This window comes from Diaphorina citri, unplaced genomic scaffold, assembly GCF_000475195.1.
Source record: "Diaphorina citri unplaced genomic scaffold, Diaci psyllid genome assembly version 1.1 scaffold466, whole genome shotgun sequence".
In the NCBI taxonomy this organism is placed as follows: Eukaryota; Metazoa; Arthropoda; class Insecta; order Hemiptera; family Psyllidae; genus Diaphorina; species Diaphorina citri.
In genome coordinates, this window is record NW_007377901.1 from 22,218 (window position 1) to 42,282 (window position 20,065).

Consider the following 20,065-nt stretch of genomic DNA (forward strand, 5'->3'; position numbering starts at 1 on the left):
GCTCTCCATTGTCTTGGATAGTTTCGCTCGGCACGATATTAACTTTCAGTCAAGAGAGTCACAATATTAACTTTCAGTCAAGAGAGATCAAGTTTAATTTGATTTATTTGATTCTAGAAAAAAACAACCAAGTAACACTTTTGAAGAAAGGTTACATTGAAGAAGTGTACCTAGTAATTGGTGAGATACTGTATTTACTGGACGTTTCAGGAACTGATATTCATAATAATGTCAATAAAACCATATCAGAAAATTTTAAAACCAATACTAACTGACCGATCTGTCAGACGATCTGAACGTGAGGGGGGAGCACTGGACGCCAAAGGCCAAGAACGGAGAGCTCACCATTTGGAGACCAATTCAACAAACTATCCCTCAAGGAAGTCGGGACACATCAGGCCTCAAGAGTTTCCATTGACACGCGGGGTGTTTTTATTTTGACTGAATGACAAATGATGGCTCCTACCCAACTACCCAGGTTGCCAGGTTTCCCACTCTCCAGAACGCTGACAATTGACAACACCGAATTCCAAATCGGGAAATACAAATATGCTGACATTTATCTCCGGGGTGGAAAATATGAACTGTGACATTTCCTGCTGACGGCAAAGTTAATAAACAGATAGCTTTCGTTCCGATGGAGAGACACGCCAGGTATATACGTGACACTTTGGAAAAGCAATCACCAGAAGGATCGGAAAGTCGGGACCAGGAATTGATGACAGGAAGTTTGTACGGGAATTTCGTCAAATAATAATTATGGAAATGCACCTAAAATAACTAGGGTGGCACTAGATCTTTCATTGTTTCATTGCAAAAGGTCTGACAATTTTCTATGGACATGGGCCTCTAGCTTTAGGACTATATGTAGACAGGGTAACAACAAGAACAACAACAATGCTTAACGAAATATTGGAAAAAAAAGGCACCAAAATATAACTATAATAATTTTTATCAACACATGCAAATCTACCACATGCTCTTATACAAATAGGTATCAAATTTTGATATCTACACCAAAAGAGTGTCAATATTTACCCAGTCCCATCTCATTTGTGTAACTATACCATTCTTACATATCACTATTCATTTCTATTTACCTGGGGTGATTTAAAACCAAAGCGCTACCACCCATGATCATCAAACAGAGGGGTGATTTTCATGGGCATTTTGAAAAATGATCTTCTACCCGAAACCCCCTGACCTGTGGCCCATTAATTTTATTTATTGAACAGAAAATAACGTAAACAATGTCCACGATTTTCTACATAATGGGCATTTCTACATATCACTATTCATTTCTATTTACCTCGGGTGATTTAAAACCAAAGCGCTACCACCCATGATCATCAAACAGAGGGGTGATTTTCATGGGCATTTTGAAAAATGATCTTCTACCCGAAAGTCCCGAAACCCCCTGACCTGTGGCCCATTAATTTTATTTATTGAACAGAAAATAACGTAAACAATGTCCACGATTTTCTACATTAATGGGATGAAAATGCAGCTATGATAACTATGTAGAATAATGTAATCTCTCAACATTCAACTTTGTAAACCTCTGACCCTTCATCTTCATTGAAACCCTCTATCTGAATGACTTTAACAGGGAAAAGACCACGTAAGAACCCTAACCATGTGCCATGCGATTATGGTTATGTTTATGTAGTTCGAAAGATCTGATAGCCCCGTGGGTCAGGACAAGTTGGATTATAGTCAAACTAAGTCAGATACCATCACCGCTCGGTGTTAGTTACGCCATCGCCACTAGAATAGTAACAACAATGCTTACGAAAAAATAGAAAAAAGGCACCAAAATATAACTATAATAATTTTTATCAACACATGCAAATCTACCACATGCTCTTATACAAATAGGTATCAAATTTTGATATCTACACCAAAAGAGTGTCAATATTTACCCAGTCCCATCTCATTTGTGTAACTATCATTTCTACATATCACTATTCATTTCTATTTACCTCGGGTGATTTAAAACCAAAGCGCTACCACCCATGATCATCAAACAGAGGGGTGATTTTCATGGGCATTTTGAAAAATGATCTTCTACCCGAAAGTCCCGAAACCCCCTGACCTGTGGCCCATTAATTTTATTTATTGAACAGAAAATAACGTAAACAATGTCCACGATTTTCTACATTAATGGGAAGTAGAAATGATTTTACTGGTACATCTGCCAGAAAATCGATCTACCAGAACTGATCGCTCAAAATATTCAGGGTGCATGGGAAGTCTGAGAACGTTTCAAGATTGAAGGTTTGAAATGAGGGGACGGTAACTGATACAATTCACAAGGTTTGGTACAATTCACAACATGCCTAACAAATAAAATGAAAAATCTTGTGAATTGTTTCAGTTACTGTTCCTTTATTACAAAATTCAAATTACTGTTCCTTTATTACAAAGTTACGGAGTCATCCATCATTACATATGTGGAGATTGGAGGACTGGATTTCAACTAACCCCGTATTTCGCTAGCAAATTTATTGCTATTCTCTTGATAGCTCTGTGAGGCTCAATTTCTTTATAATTGTTGACATTTTTTTCCATGAGGGCACAGGGAGGGCATAGAAATTCAGAAACTGTGATAAATCTAGTTCAATATTTTACTCTTGAGCCTTGTCACATCAACAATCGAAGGGTTTTCAACTTTTCACCCATGAAGGGGTTTATCAAGGAGGGGCTTACGGTGAAAATTGCGTTTTTGAGGAAAACAACTTTGAAATTTTTTGATTTCTAGTTTTAAAAAAAAAAAATCTTCTTCATACATATATCGTCGATTATCAGAGGAGATAACACAATAGCCATAGAGGATATGCATTTGGGTAAAAGTTATGAATAAAAGGTCGATAAAAGTTTGAAAATGCCAAATCTGAAGTGAAAACTCCAAAAAGTAACTTTAAAAAGGTCCCTCATTCGAGATATGTACCTACTGGTTGAAGTATAGGGTAGGACTTTCATAATCATAACAATTAAAATACGCTACAGAGTTATCTGAGCTACGGAGTTATGAAAGTTACCACTAATCATTCTACGAATCTACGTAATTCCTCAATTATAACACCAACAAGAATACCATCAACTTTATTGGTGGTTTCTCTGGTACCTACCAAGTAATATTAACATCAGATGGTTACATCATCTAATGGGGTCTATGCAAACTAGTCTATCAATAGGCAAATCATAATCACCCATGTCTTCAACAATATTATTATTAGTATCTTAATCATTATTATCAATATTATCATTAATATTATATTCATTATCATCATCACTTTCTTCTTTATTCACAATATTATCATTAATAGCTTCATAATTACTATCTATCAATATTATCATCAATTTCTTCTTTATTAACAATATTGTTCATGATTATACTCTCGAAGTCTCGATTGTTTCCTGTTCAATTCATAATAGTTCAAATGTTATCAACAAGTCTCTAAAGATGTTCCCAGATCCTATGGTTCATTGAGAATGAATAGAACTTGAAAATGACCAACATGAAGTAAATCTTGAAGAAGAAAAACAAGGCTCGTCTCTTGTATTCGATGATTTATAGATCAATAACCAACTTTTATTTTCGGATCACTGAACCATTTTTCATTCATTCTCCGACTTACTGAGTTCACTCGGCAGAGATTCCAAGAATTATCTCAGCTTCTTATCAAATTGGAAAAAAATGTACATACTGGGTGTTTTCAGAACAGGTCACCAAGAATGAGTTTTGACAGAGGGAACTGTAGCTGTTAAGGTTTAATTGTCCCGAAAGCGAAAGAGAGATGGAGGGCAGGATCAGGCGCTTACAAGGCAGACGTTCTACCGTCCAAGCTAATTAGGCCTCCAAACTAACTAAGGACATATTCAAAGAAGACGAAAGTTGCAAGTTATAATCCTAAAAGTTCTCACTTTTCTATCTACCTATCTCAAGGTCACATCATATTAGATCATGTACATACTGGGTGTTTTCAGAACAGGTCACCAAGAATGAGTTTTGACAGAGGGAACTGTAGCTGTTAAGGTTTAATTGTCCCGAAAGCGAAAGAGAGATGGAGGGCAGGATCAGGCGCTTACAAGGCAGACGTTTTACCGTCCAAGCTAATTAGGCCTCCAAGCTAACTAAGGACAAATTCAAAGAAGACGAAAGTTGCAAGTTATAATCCTAAAAGTTCTCACTTTTCTATCTACCTATCTCAAGGTCACATCATATTAGATCAAAACAACCAGGTACGTTTGCGTTAGAACACCCTGTATACAAGAAATAGCAATCAAGAAGTTATTTGTTCCAATAAGAGATAGCCAAGTCTACTAACTACCAAGCTTCTAACCACAGTCTGTGTTACAAATACAGAGCAACGCATTATTCTCAGTTTTGAATATGTTAACACCGTTAGGTTCTGATGCCTAAGTTATCTTGATATAGATCAGACTGTAACAACATAGGTACCTACTCAATATACCTATGTAGCTAGTTATGTGCTTAGATTATACCTACTCAATATATGTACCTATGTAACTAACGTACATACCAACTCCTGTCCTATACCTACGTACCTACCTACTCAAGATACATAGGTACCTATGTAACTACCTAGGTACCTACATATCATGTTCTTATTCTTAGATTATTCCTATCTCACGGCAGATACGGAAAGTAAGTACTTATGTATGCAAAAATTAGTGGATGTGTCAATAATTCTCTCAATAAAACAAATTGGGGGATGTGCCAAGTTTCTCACTAAAGAAATTGGTCATGTTAACCTTCCATGGAAGAAATTAACAGAGTCCCAACTGTTTTGCTAAGAATAATTAAGAATATTGGTGGATGTACGCATTTTCTCCTTAAAAAGATTAGTGGATGTGTCAATTCTCTGGCTAAAGTTACAAAGTTCCTATGTTCCTATTGACTCTCGTATTGGTGGATGTGTCAATTCTCTGGCTAATATTACATGGCGTAGCGTTGAGAGGTGAATCTACTTCGGCTGCAGTTTAAACCGACGACTGTTGGAAGTTGTATCGAAAAAATCAGATTTGATAGCTTACTAGTACCAGTACTGCTTGTATTCAATTGACATTCATGCTATGTGCCACACGGCCTTACCTGAAATGAGACGAAAAATCGAAAATTAATAAAATGTAAGTCATCCACTCAAGTAACCAACACAATAATCCACTAACTTTGTCCACCACACTTATCGACAAAATATTATGTGAAATGTAACATATCCACTGATTTAGTCCAACAACTGAGCAACAATAAAAGGAACTCAATATTTCCCATCAAGATAATGGAAGGAAAATGAAATGCATTTCTGTATGATTTCTCATACCCGTTTTTCCATTCTCATATATCGAACTCGTATAGATTCTATACAAAGAATTCAAAGCTAACGGAAAAAGCGTTCAGTTATACCCGTTTGAAATCCTTTAATCCTGTCTACGTAATTGCAATTGCTATAATTGCGTGTAGACAGTGACAAAAAAAAAGGCATCAGGCAATCCAAGTCCAAAATTAAGGCAATCCAAAATTTGGCTAAGGCAATCCAAAATTTGGCTAAGGCAATCCAAGGCATCTGGCAATCCAAGTCCAAAATCTTCGATATTCAACCAAATGCGTTCGTCCAAACACCTACTTCTAAGCTTTAACGTTTTAACAGTTACAGCAATTTTATTATGTTTGACAATAGTGGCAACCTACCCATTATTTGAATTAAAGGGCTCAATAGTATCAATATAAAGAGTACCTATAACCCCAAATACTATGAATAGGTATCAATGCGAGAATAACCACAAATACTATCTAGAGTACGAAGACCTCATCCTCCAGATCAAACACCAGAGGGGGGCCCTACCCTACATCATCCTGACCTATCTATCAAGTATCTGCAAACAATGCAATTGGAAACCCAAAGCATTCTTCTATCGGCGTGACGTGAAATGCAAAAATGATTTGTCACTTGACTTCTTTCCTGTTGTGTTTATTATTGTGGGGGAATAAAATCCTATCAAAAATATGAAAAAAAGGGAATTGTTGAAACCTCTTCGCTCTGAAGAATCTGATATGAAGGTTGAGAAAAGAAAGTGAAAGGTAATTATGGAGAACTCAAAACTAAGGGATTTTGGGTCAGGATAGGTTAGGTTTACAAGGGCTGACATTTTGGACTTTCAAATTAAGTTGACTGGGTCTGAATGTGTCCTGTGCCCGTCACTCACGCTCAGACAGTCTGTCAGACAGCGGTCTCACAGACCTAGGTCTGCAAGACAGTCTTTTCCGTCATACTAACCGACCGATCTGTCTGAATCTGAGCGTGAGGGGGGAGCACTGGACGCCAAAGGCCAAGAACGGAGAGCTCTCCATTTGGAGACCAATTCAACAAACTATCCCTCAAGGAAGTCAGGACACATCAGGCCTCAAGAGTCTCCATTGACACGCGGGGTGTTTTTATTTTGACTGAATGACAAATGATGGCTCCTACCCAACTACCAACTACCCAGGTTGCCAGGTTTCCCACTCTCCAGAACGCTGACAATTGACAACACCGAATTCCAAATCGGGAAATATAAATATTTTGATGCTGACATTTATCTCCGGGGTGTAAAATATGAACTGTGACATTTCCTGCTGACGGCAAAGTTAATGAACAGATAGCTTTCGTTCCGATGGAGAGACACGCCAGGTATATACGTGACACTTTGGAAAAGCAATCACCAGAAGGATCGGAAAGTCGGACAGGATAATAATAATAATACTTAATAGTGCTTATTTATACTGCTCGCATAGGACTGAAAAGTCCGTTTACTCCAGCAGTAGGCTACTACTATTATTGTGGTCAAATTCTCAAATTATATTGAGGATAAGATTCCATATCTCGGCTTATTGTGGTCAAATTCTCAAATTATATGAGGATAAAATTCCATACCTCGGCTGGGATTGAACCCACGCCCTCCTGTTTACCAGCGAGCGCCTTGACCACTACACCACCAAGGCAGGATAAGCCATATGGGTCCATAACTGATGGAAGAGAGACCCTACTATCTTCAAGCAATCAGGAAATTCAATTGGTTGCATCAAATCATTCCCTTACCTCATCTGCCCAAATTTTTCAAGAGGTTATATGGAGGGAACTGTAACTGTTGAGGTATTATCGTCTTGAAATAGAAGATAGAAGAGAGAAGGAGGACGGGATAGGAAAAAGCCAGCCGTTCAGAGAACGAAACTTCGTTTAGCATAAATTCCGCCCCGAGCGGGAATCGAACCTGCAACCTAGTGCTCACAAGGCAGGTGGTCTACCCTCCAAGCTAATAGAACTAGGCTGGCCATCTGTCCAACTGAAAGTTATAAATTTCATTTGTTTGGTTTTCCCTTGTTTGAATTCCAGTGGAGTTTAGATTTCATTTGTTTGGTTTTCCCTCGTTTTAATTCCAGTGGTGTTTAAATTTCTCTTGATTGATTGATGTCCCTTGTTTTAATTTCAGTGGAGTTTAGAACCCAACATACCCGGTGAAGATCGTAGCACTGCTCTACAGAAAACCATTACTGTGCCTTTCCTTCTACAGTTAGCCTCCATGTCGCCTATCTTACACAAAGCACTGTGTAGTGATGTTCTACCCGCACGTAAGTCATTCTGGTAATACATTAATAAATAGGTTTTTTTTTTTATTTATTGTGTACAATTGTAATCTAAATTTTAAATAGTTTAAATAAGTTTTTTTTTTTTTTTTTTTTTTAAGTAATTTAATGGCGCTTGCCGCGTACGTGCAGTGTCAATCTGAACGAAAACAAGCGCGCCTTCTAGAGTGGAAACTATTAATAGCTGGATTCGACTTTAGATGCATTGGTTTGGCTACAAAGGAGGTTCTGATCTAATAGGTTAAGCTGAATCACAAAAACCGCACTTATTTCCGAGATTAGTGCGCTCTTAGACTTGCACTTATGATATTGATTCCCTTTTATTTCCTATTCAGTTTACCCTAGGATTCATCCGACGTCTGTCCTCCCTCGACACCCGGACTGGTTCCCCTACATTGAACCGGGCAGCAAGGTTCCTCTCCCTGGTGCGTACATCTAGTGGTCCAGTGTGAAGGAGGTGTCACATCATATTGTACAACTATGTATTGGATACTGCCTAAGGATCAGAGGGGACTGGCTGATAACAGCCAAAGACATTTGATCCGGTGAGTTAGTTATGGTTTCAAGAAGGTTTGATACGATGGGCAACTGGTATTGGCTTATCAAGTACAAAGAGCGACGATGTCACGAACTAAGACAAATAAGTATTATCTACACCAAATTCTGGTCTGATGAATCAATAATCTCAGTAATGGACCATCAAGTATCCAAGTAACTATCAAGTGGGAACACAGCTCGAACTGTAATCACATTCAAAAGCAGTCTGAAATGCCAACTGTTGCTTGATGAAAATTCATATACAACATCATCCTGACGTTAATACGCGCCGCACACAACCGTTCAGCATGCCTTGACAAAGCCGCCTGCACGTGTGTAGCAGACATAAAGCTGAGTTATTATATCCGCCAAATCAAAGACAGAAAAAGACCATGGGAATTTCCTCTTTACATTTTGTTCTCGCTCAATCAGATCTCAAATTCTCTCTCTCTCTCTTTTTTTTTTTGACTGAAGTCTACATTGCATTAAACCACTGAAAATAAAACTTAGTTATCTATCATTCTTTTTATCTCTATTTCAGAACTATTATTGAAAGACATGGAACAAACCATGCGATCAAACTCGGAACCAATCAGATTTCTGCAAAGTCTAGAGAATAATATTCTCTATCTACTACAACATGTACCTTCTGATGATGAGTTTGTACATAGTGTTTTGCTTAGACTACTTTTACTCATAGGTAAGTAGTTTGGGGGGAAAATCAACAATTATATCCAAAATTCAGCCAAAGTGAACCCTTTTAAACGAAAAAATTTAAGTACATACTTACATCCCTTATATGATGTTCGGATCCATAAAGTTGATAGTCCCGTGGGCTAGGACCGACCTGATAATATTTATAACCTGAAAACGGCTACTTTGTCTGTAGCGTATAATATCCCTAGTAGCGCGGTCAATCTTTACTTGGCGGGGCGGAGCGCTACCGCGCTCCTATTTACAAATGAAAAATTGACTCTTAAATTTTCCTCAGAGGGCAGTTCTCCGAGAATACTTCCAGCAAATCTAGCATGCTTTTCTTGAATTGCCAACCTTATTCTTTACTTATTAAAGAATTGTATGGATGTACCTATGTTGTAGATGTCGGGATCTTTGACCGAGGTCATTTTTCCTTCCGCATCTCAATATTTCTCTACAATGTCATTGCTGGCTTCCACTTCCCAAGGCAAGACAGAAGTTTGGTGTTAGTAGTTCATAGGAGAGGTTTTGATATTGATTTTGTTTAGGTGTTTGTTATTGAAATAAAATAAAATGTGCTAAGATAACTTCTTTTATTTTATTTCCCAGGTCGTCATAATTCTGCAGCTCATGTGATTATATTGGAACATGTTCTCCTGTTCTCTACTCTACAAGACCTCGTGGTTCTAGTATCGGATAGAAGGGCTACCACTCCCCTGTCTAATGCAATTAGTTTGGCTACCAGGAGATTGCATACAAAATCATTGGAGAGTGTGGAGATGGATCCGGCGAGGTTTTGGAATAATCTGTATGAGCTGTTGAGGTAAATGAACTTTCAAAAACATTAAAAGAATAAAACTTTTTTTCTTCTTCCTTCATTGCTTAAGATAGCGTTCCATTGAAGGAAGAAGAGAAGGAAGAGGAAGGCCCCGCATGAGCTTCATGGAGCAGATTATGAAGTATGCTGGCACAGATTCCTACAGTGAGCTGAAGAGATTAACCCAAGACAGAGAAGCATGGAGAAGAGTTGCCAACCAATCCTTGGAAAATTGATGAAATTTGGTACATGTTCTTAAAATATCAATGCACGTCGATCCTTGAAATTGGGGGGCCCAGACAGTGCAATAGTCCTAAACCAAAATGGACGCGGCACACAAGGGATCAAGAAGAGACCGCTTTAACATAATATTGGGGGGCCAGAACTGAGCTAGGTCCATTTTTGGTCCCCGATTCCGATCTTCCAAAGTACATCTTATGAGACATCATCATAAACACTTGACCCTAATTCTAGACCCATTGAAATGTTTGTGTTCCAAAAACCAGTTTTTTTTTACCTTTCGATTATTTCATGTTTGCTTCTTCTCTCTCCAGGTAACAATAGAACGGGACCTTCATATCAAGCAGTTCCTAGACCGCACCCCCGTATGTTGGACCCTGCTTAGCTTCATCGCCCGCGCTAGACCTGCCCTATGTACTTGCTCTGTATTACTAAGAGCGGTCACTGCATCATTACTCTGCCAGTGGAATATAGCCAGGCAAAGGCGTCAAGTAAGTCTTTTTTTATTATTATTAATATTAGTACAAACAGTGCTTTATTTATTTATTATTCAGGTACAATAGGAACAATAGATACAATAGTAGTAGTAAAAAAATATGGCTCATTTTAGGGTTTTCAGTGGCAAGAGCCAGCCTAGTTAGCTTTGGTTGGTAGCGCGTCATCTTGCAATAAATCTTGTTGGTCCTCTAGGCTCTATGGGATGGTAGAGCAAATCTCATCAACCTAGCTAGGGTGATTGCTTTGGGCTGACATTTGGTTTTGGCTACAAATTTTACGAGTGGATGCCCTTCGCACTCAACACCAACCTCAGTGGTGCAGTGGCTAGCACAGTGGACTTTGAATCTGGAGGTTGGTGGTTCGAGTCCAAGTCATGTCATGAAATTTAGCGTAGTATATTAAGCGGGGAACGACATTTGTGACAAGCTTTTATGCTTAACACAATTAAAATTCCTTTCCCTTTGCACTCAACCTTTGCTATTTCTTTAGCAAGGGAAATTTCAGGCCGGTATTCTCCCTGTTTAACGTCCCCCAGGAAGACTGAATAACCTATGAATTAATTTTCGTATTTCAGGCACCCGGCTCGGAACCGCCCCTGGTACAATGCACAGTGCGTCTGTTAGAGATTATGTCCCTGGGTCAACTGTTACCTCCGCCCCTGTCTGCTCTCTATCTTCTTATTCCTCATGTAACACCTCAACTGTATTACGATTTTAACCTAACCTGTATTATTTCCAGATGGGAATTATCCGGTAAGGAAGTGGGTAAACCTGTAGTACGTGCTATCTCCTCCAACCTCACCCTACTTACTGAGGAATTAGAATCTTGTACGCATGCGCACAACGGCGAGAAGATCTGCCGTATTCTAACCAATACGCTAGGTCAGATGACCACGCATGTGCAGTTGGATCAATATTTGAAAATAGCACGCGCCATTATATGTTTCTTCTTTACGCTACTCTACCAGGAAAAAGGTAAATCGTGTGTCCAGTTTTCAGTCTCCGGGAATTTTTTAGCCCGTAGTGATTAGAGAAAATCAGTACCTATGTACCTACCTAATTTGTTTAATATTCAGTTTATTATTATTCGTTCCATACCACCTAACCTCAGCGCAACACACGGAATTTTTTCCAATTGGGTTCTGAGGCTTGAGGAGTATACATTTTATGATTTTAAGCAAGGTGGAAGATGGCAAACTCATAGAATATAAAAGAATACTTACAGAATTAGAGAATACCTACTTTTTGACGAATAGGTATTTACCTATATTTGAAGGAAACAGGAAAAAAATGCTAACCCATAGTGTGTCCAGATCAATGTGACAGCAAAAAAATAGGCATTGTTGCCAAACATGTCACATGTGCAATGGTAGAGAATCTCTATAAGGGGAAGCTATTTTGCACAGTGTTCTCTCCGACAGTGAAACAAAGTCAGGTAAGGCGATATCCACCTTACCTGTTCTGGAATCCAACCTCTGAACTTACCCCTCCCACTACCGACTACCTTATGTCAGGCCCCCCCTAAGTCTATCCCCTATCCCCCTACTTAGAGCTTACACAGTCTCATCAGACGTATTGTCTTAGACGTAATTTGTATCATCTCTTCAGAACTGCAGGAGGAGGAGAAGAAGAAGGAGAAGAGAAGGAGGAGGAAGAAGAAGAATAGAAGGAGAAGAAAGGATTGAACAACAAGAGAAACGTGCTAAAGAAGTAGAAGAAGGAGACAAAAAAGTGGAAGAAGAGAAGAAGGAGGAGAGGAAAGTGGCGAAGAAGAAAAGGAAGAAGACATAGAACGAGAAGGTAAAGAGATAGAAGATAAAGAAAAAGCAGAAAAATACGAAGATAAAGAAGAAGAGGGAGAAAAGAATAAAGTGATAAAAATAGTGATAGAGGAGGTGAAGAGAAGGAGAAAAAAGAAAAGAAGAAAGAGACGACGAAGATGAAGAACAAGGAAGAAAGGGTAGACCAATAAGAAGAACGTGATAAAGAAGAACAAAAAGAAACTGATTAAAACATACAAGAAGAAGAATATAAAAATAGTGATAGAGGAGGTGAAGAGAAGGGGAAGGAGAAAAAAGAAGAGAAGAAAGAGACGACGAAGATGAAAAAGATGAAGAACAAGGAAGAAAGGGTAGACTAATAAGAAGAACGTGATAATGAATGAACAAAAAGAAACTGATTAAAAATATAAGAAGATGTAAAGCCACAAAGTACATTATGATGATAAGAGACGGAAAAAAAAAGGTCTACAACAAAAACTCCTACCATTTTTCCCTCCCCCTCCCCTTCCCAATTCCACCTCAAGGAAACTCCAATCCTTTTTACCCCTCACCTCAAGGACCTCTTGAGGACAAGAAAAGTGCGTGGAAATGCAAAAGCAAGCCTCAAGGGGGTACTGCACTCCAAGTATAATATGCTGGGGAGACTAATATTAGCTCAGCACCGAGCTTTGCGTCAGCAAAAAACTTCCTGGATAATTTAGGTCAATTCAGCAGTGAGTGGCTGAACTCAGCCCAGTCAGCAGTTGCAAAGAAAAATATTGGTCTAGGTAGTTGGAGGAGAGAGATTTTGTACACTCACTACGTCAATAGCAGTCATTACCAAACCTTTTTTACTTTCTATTACCCTTATTTTTTTAAGAGGTTTGACAGAGGGAACTGTAACTGCTATGGTCTTATCGTCCCGAAATCGAAGAGAGAAGGAAGACAGGATAGTAAGTACTGGCTGGTTAAATGCTATGGGGGGCCCAAAACCGCTGGAAATGGGACTTTACTATCTTGAAGGAGTCAGGAAATTTGGCTGCATCTAAGCATTTTGATGAGGTCTTATCGTCCCAAAAGCGAAGAGTGAATGAAGAACTGAAGATGGTACAGGACAAAGCCAGCCGTTCTGAGAATGAACCTTTTCCATTTAGGATCAAATCCGCCCCGGGCGGGAATCGAACCCGCGGCCTATCGCTTACAAGGCAGACGCACTACCCTTCAAGCTGACTAGGCTAGTAATAGTAGTGTAGGTGTTGAAGAGTTGAAGTTTTGGATTCTAGCGGCACAAATATATTTGAGCTCAAGTTAGCCATTTTCCTTAAAAGGTCATTTTTTGATTCTTGAGTTTTGGGCTGTTGGGCCTTTTTGGAGGTTCCGTCGGGGCCTTTTTTTTCTGCCTGAGTTTTATAGTTCCCTGAATGAATCACTTTTTACGTTTTAGTAGATAACTTACTTAGTAGAGTTCATATTGTTTGTTAACAAACATTTTATCATGAGATTGTAGACCCGAACTTATTTATTATTATTTTTTAAGAGGTTTGACAGAGGGAACTGTAACTGCTATGGTCTTATCGTCCCGAAATCGAAGAGAGAAGGAAGACAGGACAGGAGAAAGCCAGCCGTTCCGAGAACGAACATTATCCCATCAGGATAAAATCCGCCCCGGGCGGGAATCGAACCCGCGGCCTAGCGCTTACAAGGCAGACGCACTACCAACTAAGCTAACTAGGCTGGCTGACCCGAACTTAAAGTATTGATTTATTATTTTATTCCGAAGTCAACTTAAAATCAAAATTTTGTATAAAAAGCAAATTATCATCATTTTTTCTCTTGATAATTAATTATCTTTTTCTCCCCCCCCCCCCCCCGAGGGGGGGGGGAAATCTCCCCCCCCTCTGTTTTTTTTCCGTCTGTCCTGTAACCACACTAGTAGATCATTGATGGCCGAGGCCACAAGTGAGCGTATTTGGATTAACTTCGGATCAAGCAATCTGATTGGGGTTGATTTCAAAAAATTCCGCCCGGGGCGGATTTTATCCTGATGGGATAATGTTCGTTCTCGGAACGGCTGGGTTTCTCCTATCCTGTCTTCCTTCTCTCTTCGATTTCGGGACGATAAGACCATTGCAGTTACAGTTCCCTCTGTCAAACCTCTTAAAGAAAAAAATCTCTTTTGGAAACTGCACTATATTCACTATAAACCATAGGAAATCAAAGATCATGCTCCATCGGAATTGGTTCCGTTTCTGAAAGCTAGGAATCGACCATTTATTTATAATTTTTACCCATTTGCAACTGCTCCATTACTACTAGATCAGTACTAGGTCCTTGGCTATCTATTCAAATAGAAAGCAAACTAACTAATCAAATTATCTACTTGCCAGCCTGGTTAGCTTAGTTGGTAGTGCGTCTGCCTTGTGAGCGCTAGGCCGCGGGTTCGATTCCCGCCCGGGGTGGATTTTATCCTGATGGGATAATGTTCGTTCTCGGAACGGCTGGCTTTTTCCTATCCTGTCTTCCTTCTCTCTTCGATTTCGGGACGATAAGACCATAGCAGTTACAGTTCCCTCTGTCAAACCTCTAAAAAAAAAAAAAAAAATATTGACAGAACGATTAGTGAGGTTTAGATGTTTACCTACATGTCTGGTCCAATTTGGATGAAATTGATGAAATTTGGTACATGTTCTTAAAATATCAATGCACGTCGATCCTTGAAATTGGGGGGCCCAGACAGTGCAATAGTCCTAAACCAAAATGGACGCGGCACACAAGGGATCAAGAAGAGACCGCTTTAACATAATATTGGGGGGCCAGAACTGAGCTAGGTCCATTTTTGGTCCCCGATTCAGATCTTCCAAAGTAAAGTACATCTTATGAGACATCATCATAAACACTTGACCCTAATTCTAGACCCATTGAAATGTTTGTGTTTCAAAAACCATTTTTTTTTTTTTTTTACCTTCGATTATTTCATGTTTACTTCTTCTCTCGCCAGGTTACCATAGAGCGGGACCTCCATATCAAGCAGTTCCTAGACCGCACTCCCGTATGTTGGACCCTGCTTAGCTTCATCGCCCGCGCCAGACCTGCCCTATGTACTTGCTCTGTATTACTAAGAGCGGTCACTGCATCATTACTCTGCCAGTGGAATATAGCCAGGCAAAGGCGTCAAGTAAGTCTTTGTTCATGGCCGATCTTAGGGGTTTTCAGTGGCAAGGGCCGCGTTAGCTTGGTTGGTACCGAGTCATCTTGGAATAAATCTTGTTAGCCCAGGCTCTATGACAGAGGTTTCCAACTTCCATGTGTATGCGGGCCACATGCTACATTGGCACATACTTCGCGGGCGAAATATATACACAAGGGAACTGGCCCGTATCCAGGATTTTCTTGAGTGGATGGGGGAGAATGCTCCATTTTTGGAGTCCAGTCCATAATAAAAGAGCAAAAATCAAGCCTGATGGGACCCACCCTGAAAGCTTTGCGGGCCACAAAAATGGTGTGGCGGGCTACATGTGGTCCGCGGGCCGCTAGTTGGAAACCCCTGTGCTATGAGATGATAGAAAAGTAAAGAGCAAATCTCATCGACCAGCTAGGGTGATTGCTTTAGGCTGACATTTAGTTTTGGCTGCAAAAAAATTACGAGTGGATGTCCTTTCACACTCTACCTTTGCTATTTCTTTAGCAAGGGAAATTTCAGACTGATATCCTCCCTGTTTAAAGTCCACCAGCCAGATTTAATTCCCTATGAATTAATTTTCTTATTTCAGGCTCCTGGTTCAGAACCGCCCCTGGTACAATGTACAGTACGTCTGTTAGAGATTATGTCCCTGGGTCAACTGTTACCTCCGCCCCTGTCTGCTCTCTATCTTCTTATTCCTCATGTAACACCTCAACATGTAAGTAGATAATAGTATTGTACCTATGAAACCAGTAGCACCCACATACCAATGTCCTGTAACATATTTATATTGGCGGATATATGGGCGGAATTCAGTGTGTTGAGAAAGTTTATGTACACTTGTAAAGTATGGAAAGATTTTCTGGCCTATGAAACCAGTAGCACCCACATACCAATGTCCTGCAACATATTTATATTGGCGGATATATGGGCGGAATTCAGTGTGTTGAGAAAGTTTATGTACACTTGTAAAGTATGGAAAGATTTTCTGGTCTGAATAGAACAGTTGCGCTCACTTGGGTGATGTTTCAAAGTCATAGAGCAGGCAAAATGAGGACCAACGGAATTTTTCTTTTTCTTCTACGACTTCTAGAAATCTAGATCCCGAGATAAATCGATTTAAAAAATACCGGTAGATCGTGAACTTTGACGTCACGGCATACGCTCCCGTACACGATGACGTCACATCAAATGTCCCGAGCAAAGCTCCCTCGGAGGCAACGCATTATTGTGTGTTATGCGCATACGTTTCTGCGCATTTTTTTCTGCTCCTCCGCAAGCGTGCTTGCATACTGGCGCTACCTAGCGGACGAAAAAACAACTGCGTAAAGTCTGACGTCACACATCTTTGAACTCTTTCATTAGAACGGAAAATAAAAATTGAATTTTCCACCTTTCACAGTTATTTTTTCGAAGTTTTGACCTCAGATTTGGATTTTTCCCAACTTTTTACATAGGAATCGACCATTTAATTATAATTTTTACCCTATAATTGTGCAACTGCTCCAATAGTGCAGTTGCCCAAGGAATTCAATTCGTAACCGGGTTGGGGTGATTACGATTCGAATCCCAATAGTGACAAAAAAACAAAAAAAAAAAAAAAAAAAAAAAAGACAGACAGACACCGAAGCGAATACAATAGTCCGTCCACTATACCTTTTATTATTAGTAATAATAAGGAAGGACGGACTAAAAAGCCATTTTCCCACCCAAATAAATAAAAATAAATCAGCTTCGCAGTTTGCAATGAATAAATTAGCTTACCAATTGGCCTCATGAGGTTTAATCTTCCCTGAAATTCAAGCACAAAGTCGGAAATAATTCCGTTCCTACGATGATTGAACTCAGGTCTCTAGTGTGATAATGATAACCATATTCCTAGTTTGATATCCTCTTCTCGTCCATCATTTAATCTACCCTCTAACCAGCCATCCAGAGAGCTTGGAGGGTTCTGCGTTGGACTTGTAAATGCTATATCGTGAGTTCGATTCTCACCTGAGGAGAATATTATCCTTAACAAGCTGCTCTCTTCTCTTCAGATGTGAAAACTCAGGTGGTAGTGTGCTGTGCTCTGCGTCAGCTTCTCTCCACTGTATGTGCTTCCTCTACACCGGCCCGTACTCTAGCATTGCGAGAATTAATATCCTCTGCCCTACTGACACCTCATGCTAAGCTGTTTGGAGCCAAGGAGAAAGACATAGGACAGAATCCTGATGAGCCGAGTCTGTTGGAAGAAAATATGAAACAGGTAAAGTTCTACTCGTGTAGTAGTTGAAAAAAGAGTTACACATAACTTACTAACTGGCTGTTTAAATAAGCTATGGGGACCCAAAACCGCTGGAAATGGGACTTTACTATTTTGAAGGAGTCAGGAAATTTGGCTGCATCAGAGCATTTTGATGAGGTCTTTTCGTCCCAAAAGCGAAGAGAGAATGAAGAACTGAAGATGGTACAGGACAAAGCCAGCCGTTCTGAGAACGAACTTTATCCATTTAGGATCAAATCCGCCCCGGGCGGGAATCGAACCCGCGGCCTAGCGCTTACAAGGCAGACGCACTACCAACTAAGCTAACTAGGCTGGCGTAGTAGTTGAAAAAAGAGTTACACATAACTTACTTACTGTCCGGTTAAATAAGTCATGGGGACCCAAAACCGCTGGAAATGGGACTTTACTATTTTGAAGGAGTCAGGAAATTTGGCTGCATCAAAGCATTTTGATGAGGTCTTATCGTCCCAAAAGCGAAGAGAGAATGAAGAACTGAAGATGGTACAGGACAAAGCCAGCCGTTCTGAGAACGAACCTTTTCCATTTAGGATCAAATCCGCCCCGGGCGGGAATCGAACCCGCGGCCTAGCGCTTACAAGGCAGACGCACTACCCTTCAAGCTGACTAGGCTGGTAATAGTAGTGTAGGTGTTGAAGAGTTGAAGTTTTGGATTCTAGCGGCTCAAATATATTTGAGCTCAAGTTAGCCATTTTCCTAAAAGGTCATTTTTTGATTATTGAGTTTTGGGCTCAGTTAGGCCTTTTTGGAGGTTCCGTCGGGGCCTTTTTTTTTCTGCCTGAGTTTTATAGTCCCCTGAATGAATCACTTTTTACGTTTTAGTAGATACCTTACTCTACTAGAGTTAACATTGTTTGTTAACAAACATTTTACCACAAGATTGTAGACCCGAACTTATTATTATTATTATTTTTTTTTTTAAAGAGGTTTGACAGAGGGAACTGTAACTGCTATGGTCTTATCGTCCCGAAATCGAAGAGAGAAGGAAGACAGGTGAGTTTGGTTGATAAAGAAAGAAGTTGTAGGTGTGTGAACGTGCACCTAAAAGGTATTAAGGAGCGCGGTAGCGCTCCGGCCCGCCAAGTCAAGAAAGATTGACCGCGCTACTAGAGATATTATACATATTATACTGGATGAAATTTCCCAATGCGGGTTCATTAGTTTCGGTTACATACACAAAAGCCCACTCCGAGGCTTAGGTGAAAGGGCAAACAGCCCTAAAGGATGGGTTAAGCTTATACGAAAATCATCTACCTGCCAAAATGAGACTGAAAAGTCCCTTTACCCCAGCAGTCTAAACGAGGTCTTTTTTTTTAAGAGGTTTGACAGAGGGAACTGTAACTGCTATGGTCTTATCGTCCCGAAATCGAAGAGAGACTCTGCCCTCTAATCTCTAACATACACGTACATATTATGTTTCTACCCTCATACATATACCTTCATGATTTTGGATCATGATTTATCAAACAAAACCAAATACCTAAGAAGTCAAGGAGCCATGATTACACGATGGGAAGGAATGAATAAAATTATAATATTTTTAAGTAGTTATTTAGTAGATTAATTATAAGTAGCACCTATTCTTTATTTTTTTGAAAATCAATTCAGGCTAATACCTACCTATTTTCTTAACTTTTTGTACTGTCAAAAGAGATGGCAATTTGAAATGTCATCCTGAAAATAATTATGTAAGGGTGTGTTGACCCGAACTTAAAGTATTGATTTATTATTTTATTCCGAAGTCAACTTAAAATGAAATTTTTGTATAAAAAGCAAATTGTCATCATTTTCCCTCTTGATAATTAATTATCTTTTTCTCCCGCCCAGGTGGTAGGTGTAATGTCTCACTCGTCTGTATTTCATGCCGGTGTCATAGGCTGTGGTCCTCGCATTAACTCATCCTCCTCCTCCCTCACCCCCTCCCTAATATCTCACCATGAGGATCTCTTGCTCTCCCTACTGGGAGAAATATGCCGGGGTGAAGCTATGGGGTTAGCCCTCTATCTAGTCGAGATCATATCACCGGACGTTATGTACAATGGATTGCCATGGCTGGAAGAAGACTTCTGCAAAGTAAGTGACGTTTATTTTATTTTATTGACAGAAATAAGCCGCGGGTTCGATTCCCGCCCGGGGCGGATTTTATCCTGATGCGATAATGTTCGTTCTCGGAACGGCTGGCTTTCTCCTATCCTGTCTTCCTTCTCTCTTCGATTTCGGGACGATAAGACCATAGCAGTTACAGTTCCCTCTGTCAAACCTCTTAAAAAAAAAAAAACCTACGTCAATAGTTTGAAGAGACGCCCGGCATAAATCAACACGGAACAGAGTTTTGATGTTTTACTGATTTTTTTTTTTTTTTTTTTTTTTTTTTTTTTTTTTTATTTTATGTTAAAATTTTTTTT

General features: G+C 39.7%; 1 protein-coding gene across 1 annotated transcript in view; it reads left to right on the top strand.

Moving 5' to 3' along the window:
- Nucleotides 1–7,494: 7,494 nt before the first annotated feature.
- The window catches only part of LOC103509089 (integrator complex subunit 5-like), a gene marked incomplete at its 5' end in the record, with an annotated part of 14,890 nt that continues 2,319 nt past the window's right edge, over nucleotides 7,495–20,065 (top strand). Inside the window, 7 exons of the mRNA XM_008473677.1 lie at nucleotides 7,495–7,633; nucleotides 7,984–8,073; nucleotides 8,727–8,885; nucleotides 9,491–9,704; nucleotides 11,175–11,410; nucleotides 17,416–17,624; nucleotides 19,488–19,733. Coding sequence (XP_008471899.1) covers nucleotides 7,495–7,633; nucleotides 7,984–8,073; nucleotides 8,727–8,885; nucleotides 9,491–9,704; nucleotides 11,175–11,410; nucleotides 17,416–17,624; nucleotides 19,488–19,733 — 1,293 coding nt within the window. The remainder of the gene's footprint in view (nucleotides 7,634–7,983; nucleotides 8,074–8,726; nucleotides 8,886–9,490; nucleotides 9,705–11,174; nucleotides 11,411–17,415; nucleotides 17,625–19,487; nucleotides 19,734–20,065) is intronic.